The 19,498-nt window shown below is 45.4% G+C and overlaps 1 protein-coding gene across 1 annotated transcript in view; it reads right to left on the reverse strand.

The window, feature by feature from the left end:
- Positions 1 to 19,498, reverse strand: part of LOC117877810 (transmembrane protease serine 11C-like) — a 61,466-nt gene that overhangs the window by 16,506 nt on the left and 25,462 nt on the right. Inside the window, exons 4-5 of the mRNA XM_034771315.1 lie at positions 16,719 to 16,786; positions 13,487 to 13,650 (exon numbers count right to left, since the gene is read on the reverse strand). Of these exons, the coding sequence (XP_034627206.1) occupies positions 13,487 to 13,650; positions 16,719 to 16,786 (232 nt within the window). The remainder of the gene's footprint in view (positions 1 to 13,486; positions 13,651 to 16,718; positions 16,787 to 19,498) is intronic.

Raw genomic sequence — 19,498 nt, forward strand, 5'->3', positions numbered from 1 at the left:
TCTTCCGTCACCTGGGTATCACCCGATACCTATCCTCATCCACGTCCCTCTCCTCTGCCTTCTCTTCCGTCACCTGGGTATCACCCGATACCTATCCTCATCCACGTCCCTCTCCTCTGCCTTCTCTTCCGTCACCTGGGTATCACCCGATACCTATCCTCATCCACGTCCCTCTCCTCTGCCTTCTCTTCCGTCACCTGGGTATCACCCGATACCTATCCTCATCCACGTCCCTCTCCTCTGCCTTCTCTTCCGTCACCTGGGTATCACCCGATACCTATCCTCATCCACGTCCCTCTCCTCTGCCTTCTCTTCCGTCACCTGGGTATCACCCGATACCTATCCTCATCCACGTCCCTCTCCTCTGCCTTCTCTTCCGTCACCTGGGTATCACCCGATACCTATCCTCATCCACGTCCCTCTCCTCTGCCTTCTCTTCCGTCACCTGGGTATCACCCGATACCTATCCTCATCCACGTCCCTCTCCTCTGCCTTCTCTTCCGTCACCTGGGTATCACCCGATACCTATCCTCATCCACGTCCCTCTCCTCTGCCTTCTCTTCCGTCACCTGGGTATCACCCGATACCTATCCTCATCCACGTCCCTCTCCTCTGCCTTCTCTTCCGTCACCTGGGTATCACCCGATACCTATCCTCATCCACGTCCCTCTCCTCTGCCTTCTCTTCCGTCACCTGGGTATCACCCGATACCTATCCTCATCCACGTCCCTCTCCTCTGCCTTCTCTTCCGTCACCTGGGTATCACCCGATACCTATCCTCATCCACGTCCCTCTCCTCTGCCTTCTCTTCCGTCACCTGGGTATCACCCGATACCTATCCTCATCCACGTCCCTCTCCTCTGCCTTCTCTTCCGTCACCTGGGTATCACCCGATACCTATCCTCATCCACGTCCCTCTCCTCTGCCTTCTCTTCCGTCACCTGGGTATCACCCGATACCTATCCTCATCCACGTCCCTCTCCTCTGCCTTCTCTTCCGTCACCTGGGTATCACCCGATACCTATCCTCATCCACGTCCCTCTCCTCTGCCTTCTCTTCCGTCACCTGGGTATCACCCGATACCTATCCTCATCCACGTCCCTCTCCTCTGCCTTCTCTTCCGTCACCTGGGTACCACCCGATACCTATCCTCATCCACTTCGCTCTCCTCTGCCTTCTCTTCCGTCACCTGGGTACCACCCGATACCTATCCTCATCCACGTCCCGCTCCTCTGCCTTCTCTACCGTCACCTGGGTATCACCCGATAACTATCTTCATCCGCGTCCCACTCCTCTGCCTTCTCTTTACCTTACTATATCTGGGTCCTGATCTAAAACCAACAGCAATCAGTGGGGATCTTTCTACTGAATTAAATCGGCTTTGCATCACACTGCTTGTCTGTTGTGTTAATATCAGTGGCATTCTGCCTGTGGACTTGACACTCCTTTCTATCTGTTCATTGAATTCAGTTTGTTTGCAGTCAGCAATTACTGTACCTGGGCTAATTAATTTCCTTATATTAAGTTTAAAACAAAAGTATGTTATGATACAAAAAACAAAACCATCCTGTCCACACACATGTCTTAACTTCCGTGAGCATTAGCAGAGGGAAGGACAATGTTAAAGGAATAGACTGCTGTCGTTGTGCAGCTGCTGTGTTACTTTGTAGGGATGGGGAAATTATTTATGACTGACTTTAAACCATGATTCTCTGTTCTTCATTATAATGTCAGATTATTGGCATAATAAAGGTAGATGAATTTTGATCAGTGATCAAGTGGCCAGTTGTGGGCTTCAATCACAGTATAAGTGTTCACTTCCGCTCTGAAGGATAAATCCTTAACTAGGCTCAGAAGGGTTTGATTTTAACATTACGGATTTTGAGGGATAACATTGATGTTTATTTCCAAAGTATAGTCATTCAAAATGTACTGATTTAAAACACTGACGGCCAGATTTTCAGAAGTGCTCAGTGCCCAGCTGCTCCCACTGAAAACGTTTGATGGGTTACCCAATGAGAAGAATTGGAGCATTCACTTCTTACTGATTTCTAGCCAGATGCAGCGAACAGCAAAAAAGTGCACCTCTTCTCTACAAATGCAAGATATAAGATGTTTTTAGCATTCCCTCTTTGTTAATTTCAAATAGTGACACCGACTTCTTTTTCTTTTTGCCACTCTTGGGATGGAGGGACATCTAACTATTAAAAGCTTAAGTATAAAGCCTGCAATTAATTCCCATCACTTACATTAGGTTTCAAAACCAATCAGGGAGACAAAAGAATCAGCCAGTTTGTTCCAGCCAGTGCCAGAAGCGATTCAGTTGGTATGTTTTCACTGATCTGTGTCTCTCATCTGTACTGCTAAGCAACTGTCTCTCTCTCTCTACTTCCCCTTCTAGCACCTGATAGTTGCCTAGGTTATTTATATCGGAAGTGGCACATACTGTACCTCATACTGGGCCAAATTCAGCTGTGACTTATACCTGTTGCCTTCAGTGGGGCCGCATGGATGTAACTGAAAGGAGAATTTGGCCACTTACATTTTGCCTTCCCGGGAAGGTGTAAAGGTCTATAACAGGGGTAGGCAACCTATGGCACGTGTGCCGAAGGCGGCACACGAGCTGATTTTCAGTGGCACTCACTCTGCCCGGGTCTTGGCCACCGGTCCGGGGGGCTCTGCATTTTAATTTAATTTTAAATGAAGCTTCTTAAAACATTTTAAAAACCTTATTTACTTTACATACAACAATAGTTTAGTTCTATATTATAGACTTATAGAAAGAGACCTTCTAAAAACATTAAAATGTATTACTGGCACGCGAAACTTTAAATCAGAGTGAATAAATGAAGACTCGGCACACCACTTCTGAAAGGTTGCCGACCCCTGGTCTATAAGGAATCTAATGTATGTCTGTACAGCTTCATTTTTAGCATGTTTTACAGTATTCCATATAATCTAGGTCTGTGCAGATCATGCAAAGTCACGTCCACCCTCCACTGGGGAAGGCAGCATGATGGGAGGTGCCTGCAAAGCACACGAACGTATGCCCTAAGGTAGGAGTATGACTTTTTTGCGGGGGGGGGGGGCAGCCAGGGATCTGCCGGCTGCACATTGGCCCGGCCCATGCTCCCTACACTGAGGGCTGGGAGTGAAGGGGCATAGGAAACACTGTAGGCGCTCAACCCTACCAAAGGTCCCTTTAGGACTGGTAAAGGGACTCCTCATGTGAGCAGACCAGCTGGCATCAGGACTGCTTTGAGCCACTAGAGTGTCACAAAGCAGGCTTTGCACTGCAGAGAATTGGGGCTCAGGTCAAAATTTTCAAACTTGGGTTTATAAAGTTAGGTGACAAAGGCCAAGACTTTCAAAACTAGGGGCCTAAATTCGAGCGTCTGTGAGGATTCAGGAGCCTTAAATACCTGGCATCATTTTCACACGTGATGAGCATGAGCAGCACCCATAAAAAAAATAAAAATCAATGGGAGCTGCTGGGTACTCGGCACTTATTGGTGTGCTTCCACATGGATTTAGGTGTCTTGGCTTTATGAATAATGTGAAAAGTTTGGCCTCAGTTTTTTCCCCGTCTCTGTGGGGTTTTTTTTAACTGTATTTTGAGTGAAGTTAGGGCCCTAAAAGGAACTGGATGGATAGCCTCACAAAGTGAATCCACAGCATCGTCCACAGCGTGCCTCAGCCCTGCCACTAAGGGGTGCTTATTTATTCCATAACCTCGTTGGTCAGACTAGCAATTAGTGCCAACTGTGCTGTTCTGTCCTGTCTTCTCGGGCCAAGGCCAAACCACTGTCTCCTAATATCTCGGGATCGACATGGCTACAACAACACTGTGTACAGTAGTCCCGGTTAACGTTCTTACGTTGCTGATCAATTAGAGAACCTGGTCGTTTCAAGTTGCGCAATGCTCCCTTCTAATGTCGTTTGGCAGCCGCCTGCTTTGTCCACTGCTTGCAGAAAGAGCAGCCCGTTGGAGGGAGGTGGTGGGGGCTTGGAACTAGGGTGGATTGGCAGCCCCCCTATCAGCTCCCCGCTTCCCTAAGTTCCCTGTGTGGCAGCTGCCCAGCAGGCTACCAATTGCCGGCAGTTCAGCTGTCCCTCCCCCAACTGCCATGTGCTGCTCCTGCCCTCTGCCTTGGAGCTGCTCCCAGGAACCTCCTGCTTGCTGGGAGGGGAGGTGAGAGGGCGGGGGAAGAGGGGTGCTAATGTCAGGGTGTCCCCCTCCCCCGTGCTCCTGCCCCCCACTTACCCCATTGCCATAGAGTGGGGTGGGGGCAGACATGACAAGGCTCAGGACGAAGGGAGCTTGCTGGCAGCAGCTGCTGTCTCAACTTGCTGATCTACTTAAAAAGGCAATGTACTTAGAGTTGGGTCAGCATACTTAAAGGGGCAATGAGCGTGTCTCTCTCACACTCACAGGGTGTGTGTCTCTGTCTTCCATGCTGTCTCCCCTCTCTCCATTTGTGCTGCCTTGTAGAGTGTGAGGCTACATTAACAACGTGTTGTTGAGTGCTCAGCCGAGTGCTAGTTCATCATTTAGCAGTAAGGCATTCCCTGGGAAATATCCCACCCTCTGACTTCACCACCTCAACCAAGCCTCACAATCATCATTGCTGTGTACAGTATTAAATTGTGTGTGCGTGTGTGTGTGTGTGTGTGTATATATATATATATATATATATATACACACACACACACACACACACACACACACACACACACACTAATATATATATTAGTCTTTTGTCTGGTGAAAAAAATTTCCCTGGAACCTAAAACGCCCTCCTTTACATTTATTCTTATGGGGAAATTGGATTCGCTTAACATCGTTTCGCTTAAAGTCACATTTTTCAGGAACATAACTACAATGTTAAGTGAAGAGTTACTGTAGTTATAAGCAACCTATTGACCTGATAGACTCTATAACAATGGATTAACGATTTATTGAAATATCTAATAATCATTAAACCACCCATAATAAGTAGTTTATAATTGCATCTGTTCTAGATGGAGATGTTTTTGGAACAAGTTGATAAATTAAATAGTGATAAGTCACCAGGACTAGATGGTATTCATCCAAGAGTTCTGAAGGAACTCAAATTCTCTACCAGATGACTGGAGGATAGCTAATGTGCCATCAATTTAAAAAAACAACAACTCCAGAAGCAATCCTGGCAATTACAGGCCAGTAAGCCTAACTTCAGTACCGGGCAAATTGGTTGAAATATAGTAAAGAACAGAATTATCAGAGACATAGATGAACATGATTAGCAGGGGAAGAGTCAACTTGGCTTTTGTAAAGATTGCCTCACCAATCTATTAGAATTCTCTGAGGGGGTCAACAAGCATGTGGACAAGAGTGATCCAGTGAATATAATGTACTTGGACTTTCAGAAAGTCTTTGATATATGATTTTTCAGAATGGGGATGTATGTTCTACTTTTCTCCTCCAGGTTGTTGTTCCTTGTATCCAAGTCGAAATACGCAGGCCGCCAAATACATTATTTGTGACACAACCCAATGAAGCATTCAGCAAAAATCCAGGTCAGATACTCATCTGCATGGCAATGAAGGAGGCTCCGATCGGACAAGTGAGAACATCTATCTCCTAGATGCTGATCTCTCTGCTTGTAAAGCATCTAGCAAGTTTTGGGTGGTAGATAAATAAATAAAAATAATAATAGATGTCTTCTTATATGAAACCAATTTGTGACTCATGTTGTTCATGGTCAAAACCTCTGGCTCAGGGACAGATGAGAATACGTTCTGCTTACTTTGGTGTGGCGCCAACAATCTTGCAGCTAGTTTCTTTTTTCCAGGCAGAAGCAAATAGCCAACTTTGCACTTGGCAAGGCCTGCAAGCTGGCACACACAGGGAAATGGGTTGGCAATTGCTTTCCTTTTTGGTCCCCTTGCTGGAGCGGGGAGGGGATCAGGCTGTGAATTGCTTCCCCTTCTAATCCTGCTGATTGAGAAAGGATGGGAAGAAGGGAAAGAAATTAGGTCATGTATGCACCTTCTCTTCTGGTACCAGTTCTGTAAAGGAAGACGAAATTGGGCCATGATTCACATCCCTCTCCACACCAAGTGTCAGTAGAAGAATGAATCTATTCTCTAACTCCACCAGGGCGAGAGGCAGAAGCGGAGTCGACGGGGGAGCGGCGGCCATTGATCCCGCGCCGCGAGGACGCCAAGTAAGTCAATCTTAGTCGATCTAAGATACGTCGACTTCAGCGACGCTATTCTCGTAGCTGAGGTTGCGTATCTTAGATCGATTCCTCCTCCCCCTCCCCCCAGTGTAGACCAGGCCTTAGGCACCTATCACTGCTATATCTCAGCACCAGAGTTAGGCCACAAGTTGCATCTTCCCTTCCTGATGCCTTACTTGTTATCTGGTGAAAATGGGACTTAGGTTGCTTTCTCTTCCAGGAGAATTTGTATTATGAGCTACTGAGGCCTACCTGGAGCCCACAAAAGAATATGGGCTTGACTGGCTTCCAGCTGCATCTGTAGAAAAAGGCATAGTACCGAGAAGAGACAGGAAGCTTTGGAATATCTCCCAGGAGCTCACAGAAGCGGATGAGAGATTCCAGACATCTCTGTATTTTCTACTGTGTCTGGTGTATGAAGACACCATTATCTTTCTGCTGCAGAAATATTAAATACAATTACAAATTATTAAGTATAACTGCAGTATCTTCAGTACATTATCCACCAAAACTAATGTATTTCTTCAGATTTCTCTGTAAATACTATTTCCTTTCAAGTGTGTAATGATGAGACAAAATGTAGACACTTGGTGTATTCATCCCTTTTTTCAGCTTTGCAAAATTCCTACTTCCCAACTTGCTTGGTGCAAGGTGTTTTTGTTTTAAATGGACTAGTAAAATATCATCAGTCTTCCCAACATATCTGTCTCCACCACTCTGGTATGGGTGGGCAAACAAAACGTTGTGCCTGAGCTGGTGAATTTTTACACCAGCTTTGCAAAGCTGCCCTTGATCACGGCTGCAAGGTCACAGATGGTGCGCCAGACTCCTAGGTAGTTTTGAACCAAGTACAAGTTGAGACACGGTGTTGAACAACAAATTGATTTGATACTAGGAGGAAGGTTTACTCATTCTCCCTATCGGAACCTCCTAATGTGCCATGCAAATGAGTACCTGACCTGGATTTTCAATAAGGGTTCAACCAGTTAGTGCTGCTTTTTTATATATTATGGCACAAACCCACAGGCTTTTGGTATATGACGTACAGTGAAAGGGTCTAGGCTGGCTTTAAGAAGCCATTAAGAATATGCTTAGGAATACCCTTATGTTTTGTAAGGACCACAAGAAACAAGATGGAATGAGGCAGAAGTTGGTAAGGTTACCTCATAACCTGGACAAAAGCTTGGTGCCCTCAGAATGTACTTGTCCTTTTTGTTCTAAAGGTTGATGCCGGATAGGGCACTTTGCGTTATGTGTTGTTCAGAATAGAGTTAGGCCTGAACTGCAAACCAGAGATTCTCTTCGGGACTCTCAGACACCCCAGAGTTCAGTTAAAGGATTTCACTTCTGCCTGTTGCGGGGATAATGCCAAAACATGATATTTTGGATCGGGGTGCGCACGTTCCAGATCACCCAGCTCCCTACAAAGCACAGGGATACTCAGGTCTGGAGGGCTTGGATAAGTCCATCTGTCACTCTAAAGTCATACTATAAATGTGACCACTGTCAGGATTGTTAGAAGTAGAACTGCTTAAAATCGATTTACTTGCCAAGGCGTGGATCCCAAATGGAATCTCTTATTATTCTTTCCCAGAAAGAGCAGGGTATTGTTTTATGTTTACATTGTCTTTGTATGGAGTACTAGAACTATGCTGTCAAGCTCAGTGGTTTGAGCGATGGCCTGCTAAACCCAGGGTTGTGAGTTCAATCCTTGAGGGGGCCATGTAGGGATCTGGGGCAAAAATCTGTCTGGGGGTTGGTCCTGCTTTGAGCAGGGGGTGGGACTAGATGACCTCCTGAGATCCCTTCCAACCCTGATATTCTACGATCACTGTTTTACACTCAGATCAGGGTAGACAAGAAAAAGCAACCCAAAGATTATCTGCAGTACTTCTCAGTCCTATAAGTAATCAGATAACTTTATAAAACCTATTCTGAGAAGTCATCTTACTGTAACTGAGTATTTATGAACAATCTGATTCCATTTAACTAGTGAGTTACTGTAAGCAATTATAGTATCTTAACAGTCCTGGCCACGATGCATCTGTCAGTTAGAAAAACAAAGCGTTTCCATCATTTTATCCAATTCCCATCATTTACTAGATTCTGATTACACGCAGCTGATCAGGCGACTACTGTGTTTTCCCCTCTGCCACTCCTGAAGTGTGAGAACTCCCTATCAAAATTCACAAAGCCAGCACCCTGTGCTCATCTAAAATCCCTCCTTAGAACCTACCTCTGCCTTAAACAGGGCTGGCCTTACCATGAGGCGAACTGAGGTGGCCGCCTAAGGTGCCAGACTGTGGGGGGGCGCCACTAGGACCCAGAGTGTAGAAAATTGTGTCTGCTGCGGGTGCCTATGTATTCTCTCTGCTTGAGATGCACAGAGATGGTGGAGTGCTGTGCTGGAGGAAGGAGGGCACAAGAGACATAACAGGCAGGCAGGCGAAAAGGTGAGAGGGAATAACAGAAAGCAGCAGGAGCTGCAGGGAGAGAGAGGAGGAGGAGCCTCTTGTGTACCTCTCCAGCACCCCCAGGAGCCTGGACTGATTAACACCAGCTTCTCAGGGAGCTTCCTGTTTCCTGCTGCTTCCCTCAACCCACTTGAGGAGAACAGGCAGTCAACTGAAATAGTAGGAGCCAGTTAGGCCCTTAAGACGCTGATATCTTCCCTCACTCAGACTCTGCTACCAGTCTGCTTATTTGTCCCCTTCAATTGAGTGTTGAGAGCCACTATAGCTGGCACAGAACAGCCGTCCTAGTGAAAGAAGAAAACGCCCCTCTGGGGCAGCATTCAGAAAAAGAAAGAAAGCAAAGGAAGCTTTTCTATCTAAGCAGGAAGGAGCTCTCCTGAGATACACAGACACAAATAGCAACAGAGGGTCCTGTGGTACCTTTAAGACTAACAGAAATATTGGAGCATAAGCTTTCGTGGGTGAAACGAAAGCTTATGCTCCAATACTTCTGTTAGTCTTAAAGGTGCCACAGGACCCTCTGTTGCTTTTTACAGATTCAGACTAACACGGCTACCCCTCTGATAATAGACACAAATGTTCACGGTGAGCCTTCTGGCCCCAGTGAGGATGTGAGTGGTGAGGAGATGCCTGATCTTCCAGTTAGTCAGAGTGCAGGTGACCTGGCAGCTACTGCAGCATCCATATCTCCATCTCAAATGGGTGTAACCATGCACATTCCTGAAGAAAAGTGTAGATCAGAGAAGAGTGTGGTGGAGGTGCAAGAAACAGCTGCTGCTGAGTTTAGTTCCTTAAGTCTAGATGATCGAGGACTGTGGACCCACTTGAGCAGTAGCCTGAGGGACTTCCTTGTACTGCATGGGCCACAGCAAGTGAAAAACTTCATGTTCCCCCAAAACAATGAAAATAGAAGTTTCCATCCAACACATTACTGGCGTGAAATCCCCAATGGTGACAAAGTGTAGAGGCCATGGCTTATATATTCAAAAATCCATAATGCTGCATACTATTTTTGTTGCAAACTCTTCCAGTCTAATATTCCAGCCACATTGGGTTCTACAGGAACAAAGGACTGGAAAAATCTGGCATGCCATGAGAAGGCAGCAAATCACCAGAGAGCATTCCATAGGTGGAAAGAGCTTGAGATGAGACTAAGGTTAAAGGCCACCATAGATGATCAGCATCAAGAGAAGATTGCATCAAAGTCTCTTCACTGGCAAAATGTTCTGAAAAGGCTCGTTGCCATTGTGAGGATGCTTGCTACCCAAAACCTAGCACTGCGTAGCACTTCAGACCAGCCGTATGCACCAAACAATAGAAACTTCCTTAAAATTGTGGAGTTGATGGCTGAGTTTGATGCTGTACTCCAGGAGCATCTAAGAAGAGTCACCACCCAAGAAATGTACATACTCCACTGCCTTGAAAAAACAATTCAAAATGAGATCATACAGTTACTGGCAACAAAAGTCAAACAGAAGATTGTGACAGCTCTGAAGTCAGCAAGATATTACTCCGTTATTCTAGACTGCACATCTGACAACAGCCATACGGAACAAATGACTTTAATGGTGCATTTTGTAACAACAGCAGAACTTAGTGAAAATGTCCCTGCAATGGTGACTGTCAGAGAGTATTTTCAAGAATTTATTGACATTGATGATACTACAGGAGCTGGTATGTCAAATGTGCTTCTTAAAAAGCTGGAAGATACGGGAATTGTGATAGCTAACATGAGAGGTCAGGGCTACGATAATGGTGCCAACATGAGAGGAAAGAACAGAGGAGTGCAGACACAGATCCTAGAGTTAAATCCTTGAGCTTTTTTTTTTCCTATGCAGTTCTCATTCATTGAACTTGGTGGTCACTGATGCAGCATCAGCTTCTAGTGAGGCTAAGGAATTTTTTAATGTAATTCAAAGCATCTATGTATTTTTCTCTGCATCAACTCATTGATGGCAAATTTTGAAGCAACATCTGGGAACATTCTTTCTGACACTGAAACCACTGAGTGCCACATGATGGGAAAATCGAGTGGAGGCGATAAAGCCTATCAAACACCAAATTGAGAAGATAGATGATTCCATAGTTGCCATTATGGAGGATAATGCTATGACAGGAATTGTTCGTGGGAGAACAGTGGCAGAGGGAAATGGAATCACCAGAAACATACATAACTTCAAATTTCTGTGTGGTTTAGTGTTGTGGCATGAAATACTGTTTGAAATAAATGTTGTAAGCAAGAGACTCCAAGGTGTTGACCTTGATATATCTGGAGCAATGGAACAACTGGACAAAGCAAAGTCATACCTACAGTTTTACCGGTCAGATGAGGGATTTCAAAACATTCTGAAGAGTGCACAGAAGTTGGCAGAGGAACTTCACACCGAAGCTATTTTCCCACCCATTCAAGAATACAAGAGTCATGGAAGAAGACGACATTTTGATTACGAGGCACGGGATAATTCCATAAGAGACCCCAAACAACAATTCTAAGTGGAATTCTTTAACCAAGTGCTAGATTGTGCAATACAGTCAGTTGAAGAACGTTTCATGCAACTCAAGGAACACAGCAGTATATTTGGGATGTTGTATGATATTCCAAAACTCCTCACTATACCTGAAGAAGACCTACACCAGCAATGCAGGGCACTAGAGACAGTGTTGACACATGATGACATGCGCAATATTGATGTGAGTGATTTAGGTGATGAACTGAAAGCCCTTTCAAGATACATTTCAGCAGGATCAACTCCAAAGGCTGTTCTGGAATATATGTGCACAAATAAGATGACCAGCCTCTTTCCAAATGCTTTTGTTGCTCTGTGCATAATTCTAACACTTCCTGTAACAGTTGCCAGTGGAGATCGCAGCTTCTCCAAGCTGAAGTTAATAAAAACACATCTACACTCCACAACGACACAGGAGAGGCTGGTCGGCCTTGCCACCATCTCAGTAGAGCATGAGCTGGCCCAGACTGTGGACCTTCAGGAAACAGTTCAAATCTTTGCAACCAAGAAGGCACAGAAAGCACCACTTGGATTATTCAAACAGATAAAAATGCCAGTGTTTACTATGCAGACAAGAAACGTAACATTTGCTGTTCAGGCATTTGAGAGTTAAGTGTTACTTAAAATTTTTGAACACGGCATTTTAAGTTGTTAGTTCTCCTTTACTGGGGTAGGTAGCAGAGCAGTACCATGAGAGGAGTAGAACAGGAAGAAAGCAAAATTGAGATCTTTCAAAGTTTTGGCCCAAGCGAGGGGGTGTCATTTGAGCTCCCCGCCTCAGGTGCCAAAATGTTGTCGACCGGCCCTGGCCTTAAACCTGCAAATGACTCCTCCCCGCCGTCAGTTAGGCTGGCAGCTGCAACTGTGGAGACCATTGTGACTTCTAATTTATGCAAATCTCTCTCTCTCTCCTGTTACCTCATCCCCTTCCAGCACCATCGGTCGCATTGTTCACCTGCTGCATATGGTTGAAATCCCAGATGGTGAGTTTTCTGGGTCAGGGACTTTTTAATACACATTCTGGCACAATGTAGCCCTGATCACTGAATGGGATCTGTAGGCATCGCTGGAATATGAACAATAATAAATAATAATACAAAGCAGAACTTTTGCTACAAAGCTCATTGGCTGGGGGTGATCTGTCTGATTTTTAACCAGTGGAGTCTTCCACTTCTCCACATCACAGGTTACAAATGGCTCGTTCCTGAGGAAACACTTGGCATGAGCCAGCTCACATTTGGGTCTTACTCCATTCCTCCAAGGCAGCCCATACAAGAGCTGAGAGAAGGAAGGAGAGGCAGCTTGCAGTCATCTGTGACTGGGAGAAACCCTGGATCTAGCAAACATGGAGTCTGACCAAATGCTCTTGCAGTCAGCACTGATCTTGAAATTTCAACATATCTGTCTGGCCTGCGCTCATCTGCATCAGATAGTCTACATACACTGTTATGGGAAACCAGGGTAATACAACGCCCAGGTGTGTATTATATCATCTCAGGGGTGGAGCAAGAGGAAAGCCTGCAATGCTGGAAGGTGCAGGTATTTACTTCTTTCTGTTCAGCTGTTTACCCTTGGATAGTTTAAGCCAACCCCCGCCTCCAAAGGAAGAGAGAATAAGGGACGCTCGCCTGATTCATATGCAAAACAAAGGCCGTAAGTCTGCATGAAAGTTCCCTAACTTGGGCAGCTGCACACAGAGGGAGCAAGATGAGGTAGGGAATTAATTCTTAAAGTGACAGTTTGTCACATTTACCGTACCAAAATTATAGTGCTGAAACTTTTAAAATAAATGGAAACATTCACGGTGTTTGGTGGGGGGAATGATGGTAAACTCACAAAAAAAAAAAAAAAAACCCAGAAAGGAGGTCAGGAAGGATGTTTTAGAGCCTGACACGTACACGGTAACACAGCTGGAATGTGTTTTCAGATGCTCCCATGGTGTCAAGTTTGTAAGGATAAGGGAAGACGCAAAGAGCCCCAGAAGCCAAGGAGCGCACTTATTTGTGTTGCTATCTGCTGCAGTTCAGCAGTACTGACTAGGGCTGTCCATTCCCACAGCTCCCAGCATTGCCCAAGGGGTGAAATTCATCCTCCTTGTGCAGAAAAGGCCAGCGCAAAGCATAGCCCTAGGCACAGGGATGACTTTCACCCAGAGTTCCATTGGGAACAGATATATAAAGGAAACAACTCACATCTACAATGCAAAATAATGTGCATTATACAAAGAGAGGCAAAGCACAAAGAACAAACCAAGAGCAAAACAGAACCATGAGACACTTACCTGAGATGGTAGAAGATGCAAGATCTATTCGCACAGGCCCAGAATATTTATTCAGTTTCTTCTGTAGGACACTATCGATTTTTCCCAGAAATGCTGCTGCGTTATCAGTGGCGGAGAAAAGGAACGTGAGCACAACCTGTGCCATCACTCCGCCAGGGTCAGGGCTGCAAACCAACAAGACAGAGGTAAGTGACTTATCTGCTTCGCTCTTCCTACACTTCCTGGTTTTTCATTCGATCCTACAGTGATTTCAGATTAATTTAAGGGATTATGTGGATTGCCATAGGTTGTGTAAAGAGAGAGGGAAGTGCTGAAAAATCTGACCAGGTGCCAGGACATTGTGACTGAAAGCTACACCCAGGGAGAAGCGACACTTCCTATGAATGGGCAGCCAGGCCAACAGTCTCAACCCGGGGTGCCTAGAGCTGGGTCACTCTTTCTGTTCTGGGCACCCAAATGGTCACCTGCAGCTCCCCTTGATTTCAATGGGTGGCGGCTCAGCAATTCTGAAAACATCATCAGACAATTAGTGTAGCTGCCAGCAGCCTAGATACGGTATTAGGGGCCTAATTTTAGGCACCCAGCTTTGAAAGTTTGGGTCCCAGTAACTAACAGATAAAGGAATCTGCCTGCCCAGTTCAGCAAAGGGGAAACCTGGGGGAAAGGGGAGGAGCTGACTAAAACCATTCTGCCACTCCAGACTTGGATAGAGATAAAGCTGAATTCAGTGTCTCTGCATGGGAATCCTGGAGAGTCGTAGGACTGCAGAAACCACATCGTAATCACTGAAACTCTCCAACAAATCAGGGGTCCACTTTAGTTACAACTGAAAAGCTCCCCCAACTCCCCCAAAGGGGCTTTTAACAACATAACAGTATCATTAAGAAGAATGGGTGGATAACTGCTTCCACATACAGACATCTCTATAACTTGCAATGACTAGTGCAGTGGTCTTTTTAAGACTGGGAAAAGGCAAGGGGAATGAGTTAATGCTAAAGAACCACAGGTTTAATCCAGCCAACATTTAGACATGTAAAGTCACTTTAATAACGTCAGTGTGCTGCCAGACTCATACTGTGGCTAGATTTTAGACCAAATAGGATAATTTTGAACTGATAAGTACATGATCTTGGTAAGTGTGGAAAGTAGCTCACGGAGTGAGGTACTCAAAACTTATTCCCCAGGGTATAAACTCCTCACTTCAGAGGATTAGGAAGAAACTCCTCCACATATGAACAATGGTGAAGGCTAAATTCACACCAAAGGATCCCATTGAAAGTAGGAAAGTTATACAAGGACTGAATTTGTTCATTCTCATTATTTATTTATCACTTTCTCGGCAGCATCAGTTACTAGTCATTGCCAGAGGCAGAGGATTGAATTATCTACCTCATAGATCTAATCCAGCATGCTCTTTGTGTAGATACTTTCCCATGACTGCTGACCAATTAAGAGAGGGTGTGTAAAGAACATCTCTCCTTTCCACTCAGCCACTTCTGCCTGCCCAATTCATTAAGTGATGACACAACCCCCAGCTGGTGACATCAGTTACTTCACATTGAATTTTGTGCATGAATTGTGATGTCATAAGCTATGTGTTTTACTATCACTGGGGACTCAGACTGCAAGGAGAAGCTGATTGGAAAAGAGAGAGCTTCTGATAATTCTGTGATATCTTCGCCATCACGGTGCCTAGCACAATGGGGTCCTGGTCCAAGACTAGGGCTCCGAGGTGCTACTTTAATATAAATCAATAATGGACAGAAAAGGGAAATACGTTTAATAAAAAAACGGATGCAAACGGCTTATACAGAATTCACCGAATCAGCCTCATGGTGACAATCCGCAGCAAGTAGAACACTTCTCAAAACCCAAATTGGGTTTTCCTGTTATCTGCTGGTGCTGGACAATGGAGAGACCCATTACTTCATACTGCAGTAGCCACTCAAAAGGCACCAGGCATTTTACAGTCACACGGTCCCTGCCCCAATCTAGACCCCGTAGCTATAAATGTCCTCTCCAGCAGGCTGTTTTGTTTAGCATCAGCCTCAGGGTTATCATCATCATCAAGTGATTATCTTCTCTTATCACACATGTCACATTGCATTTTCCCTCTTCCTGCCTCACCCCCACCCCCACTTCCTGTGCTGCACCGTACGGAAATGATGGTCAATTCCTGCAGGCACACCGAGAAAGGTACAATCAGCTCTGGCTCACGCCCCAGGAAATTAAAATTACATTAAAATATCCAGAGCCAAAGACCTTGAGACAGAAGATGTGTCACCTGTCTTGGTAAGTCATTCGCATTGCTATGATTTATAGTGCACCACAGAGAGGCATGTCACTTCCTGGCCAAATTACAAACAACTGCCCTGCCCCAAAGAACCTACAGGCTAAACAGCTAAACTAGTACTGGAGTTCAAAGCGCTGATGCAGTCTCCTGGATCGAGGCCTGAGGCAGAATGGTAACAAAGACTGGAGATATAAGGAGGGATCCATCCACAGCAATACGATCATGAAGTAGCTTTGGTTCGTCTTGGGGGTTTAGTACATATGAGTGAGTGTAATATTGTTACTGTGCGGGTGCCTAGACTTTATGATGCACTTTAAGGAGAGAACTGAACATGAAAAATAAAATTCTACATTCTAAGGAAGGAATAAAGGCTTGACTCTCTTCCTTTCAGTTTTGGACAGCTCAGTGGTGTGCCTGCAGTATGAACTAGTGCCTACTACAGACCCCAGCACAACAATGCACCTAGTTTTGGTGTGCAGAAGTTTCACCAATCTTCTCCGTCATCTACAGGCCACAACCAACCAATTCAAATGAGGGTTAGTGGTTAGCAGAGTATATTCCTGCCTTGTTTAACTGAAGATCAAAAGACCATCATGAACTGCGCTTTCAGGATCGACTTTCAGAGGTGTAAGCATTATCCCTCCAATTCCTCCAGCAACTTAGACCGTATGCTAGGAAACTCCAGGACATAGTGGTGGTGGACTATCAGCTAGACAGACTGTTCTCCATACTGCCTAAGGCCACAGTCCTGCAGTGAGCTCCGTGTGGCCAGACCTCTGCACCAGCAAGGAGTCCCACTGGAGCCCTCAGCAGGCAACAGCGATCACTGTAGGATTTGGGGGCCCCACGACGGGCTATAATCTGCACTAGAACAGGATGTTGGGGTGGGGTGAACACTCCATTACATCTCCTGGATTTCCTGGCTGTAATCTTACATACCTCAGTCTGATAACACGTGACCTGATATATTTTTTTCTTAACATGGAACTCTGAAATGTCTTGTCTATCTGTTGAAAGAAAGGAAAAGGAGAAAAAAAAAACGTTAAAAATACTCAGTGTAAACGGAGTATGTGTGTTTACAAGGCACTCTGTTATAACAGTACCAGCGACAGGGCTGCTGCCTCCTCCTATAATAATTCACAAATTCATAGATTAAAAAACCAGAAGCAAGCATTCTGATCATCTAATCTGCCTTCCCATAAAACACAGGCCACAGGACTTTCCGGAACCAATTCCTGCTTGGACTAGAGCAGATCTTCTAGAAAAACATCCAACCTTGATTTAAAAATGCCCAGTGATTGCAATAGCGTCCCACTGCTCTCCCCTGGCTCTTAGGAACATGCAAGTCTCTCCTACATCAAACACAATCCTCGCAGGCCTTGCCTCCTAAGAACAGTTCGCCATACAGAGTGCCTTTACAAGGACTGAACTGTGCTTACCTGACCCTTAACATGCAAGTGTGGCAAGGCACCTCCTTCGTTTCGCTGGGCTCAATGCTCCCCCTCGGGACAGGGGGCCTGGAATAAATCAGTCCCACTCCGGAGAGTTTTATTCCTTGCTTAGTTTTTATTTTCCAGTGTGTACCAGGGTAGGCCCAACCTGTACTCTTCAGCCAAACAAAGAAACAAACTTGGAACACAACAAGGGAATATCTTTCCCTGCTCTTTTTCTGGGGTGTCGTCCTATTACGCTGGCCTCTGGGTGCCAGTCCTTAGTTCCGCTGTTTCCTCTAAAGGGAGGAGAGCAGCTTTCCCCCACAGGAGAAGCCTCGTCTCCCTGCTGCAGCTTGTCCCTCACCTCTCCTCCTCTCTCACCACAAGACAGATGTTTTAAAGGTAACAGGCAGCCCTTAGCTGGACTCCGGTGTCCCTAGCTGGCCTGAGGTAACCCCTTCTCAGCTCAGAGGGAAAAAGGCCTTCAGCATTCTAGGGCTAATAGACCTGCCTTCTATTACACACACAACAGCCTCTCCAGCTCCCACTGAAATCAGTGGCCAAAGTCCCATTGATTTCAGTCAGACGCCCGCCCCACACACAATGTCTCTGCCTTCCACACCAACCTACTACCCCTTCATTTTTATTGTCAAACACTATTTACATCAGAGGTTTATTTACACTAAAGGAAACAATCCCACAAAATGTGATGTTTGCTGCTGTTTGTCACACACTGCATCCTACATTGAAAGGGGCAGTAGTGCAGGACCAGCCCGAGAGAGAGCGAGCGGGCATCTTACGATGTGGCCTGATACACAGTTTGATCAGCATGAGTTCAGGATCGCTGCATTACTCAGAAGTGGCACAGCCATCGGTTAGCTGTGCAGTGCTGCCGTAGCCATGTTGGTCCCAGGATATCAGGGACACAAAGTGCGTGAGGTAATATTTTTTATTGAACCAACTTCAGCTGGTGAGAGAGACAAGCTTTCGAGCCACACAGAGCCCTCCTTCAGGTCTGGGAAAGGTATGCCCAGCATCACAGCAAAATGCAAGGTGGAACAGGTTGTTTAGCATAAGCAGTTAACACATATTTCAAGGGCCCATTTAGGTGAAGTGGCCTGTTACTACCCCTCACGTCATATGGAGGGAAAGGAATGGGGAGGTTGATAGTGGGATATAGATGGTTGTATAAGCCATAAATCCATAAATATAAGCCATAAATCCAGCATCTCAATTCACCTATACAGGTCATCACACAAGTGAGTACCAATAAAGCCTTCATACCACTATGTATTCACCCCATGTATTACAGAAAAACTGCTTTACAAATGCGTCACAGAGTTTTAAAACTGTGTATTATTCAAGATTTTTCATATCTTTTCGCCTTTCAAGGCTGGCTTGGAACGCCATGTCTAACTGTACAGCCCACCAAGGGAGAGAAAAAGAACAACGAAAAAAAAGAACATTTAAAGGGCTGATACCTTGGAACCTTTCAGACCTAGAAACAAGTGCTGTGCGCCCCACGGAAAAGCTGGGGAACTTTCCTACTCAGGGATATAAAGGTCCTGTTCCTAGCTGAATTGCCATGAGCCATCAGACACTAAATCTGACACTGGTGCAGGCCTGAATATTTCCTGTACTCAGCCAACATAATTTTGAGATGAAAACTGCACATTTGGGGGAAAGACGAAAAACACTTTTTGGCAGGTTTTTTACTTGTTTTATTTTTTGAGTGGGAGCTGTTTGAAGTTGCTCGGGGTCGGAATGTTAGAAGTGGTTCTGTGGGAGATGGATGAGTGCCCAGGTCAGGCAATTGAAGGTATATGCTAAATGCACTTTACCACATAGCTCTGCAGGTCCTCACCTGGTTATCACCACAGTTTAGATGGAGGATGGATTTGCATATAAAAGGTGCTGCATTTCCTGCAATTCCGCAGCCAGAGATTTTTTTCCCCCACACAGCCATCCCACTGTGGCAGAATTGGGCCCTATAAACTAAACGTTCACTTTTGACTAAATATGTTTCTTGCCCTTATGGTTGGAAAGAAAACCTTTCATGTGTTAACTGTTTCTGCTAACAGGATCAGCAACGAAACATGCAACTGAGGTGTTGAGCCAGCTTTGTTGGATGTAATGGCGCTTTGTAAGCGCTCTAGGGCAGGGCCTCTCTTACTCAGTGTTTGTACAGTGCCCTGCACCATGGAGCTTCAGTGTTGGGTGCAATCTCTTGGTGTCTACGCAACACAAATAATACAGTGACTAATAGCAGTGGGTTGGCTGGATGTT

Source organism: Trachemys scripta, chromosome 5 (genome assembly GCF_013100865.1).
Source record: "Trachemys scripta elegans isolate TJP31775 chromosome 5, CAS_Tse_1.0, whole genome shotgun sequence".
NCBI lineage: Eukaryota > Metazoa > Chordata > Testudines > Emydidae > Trachemys > Trachemys scripta.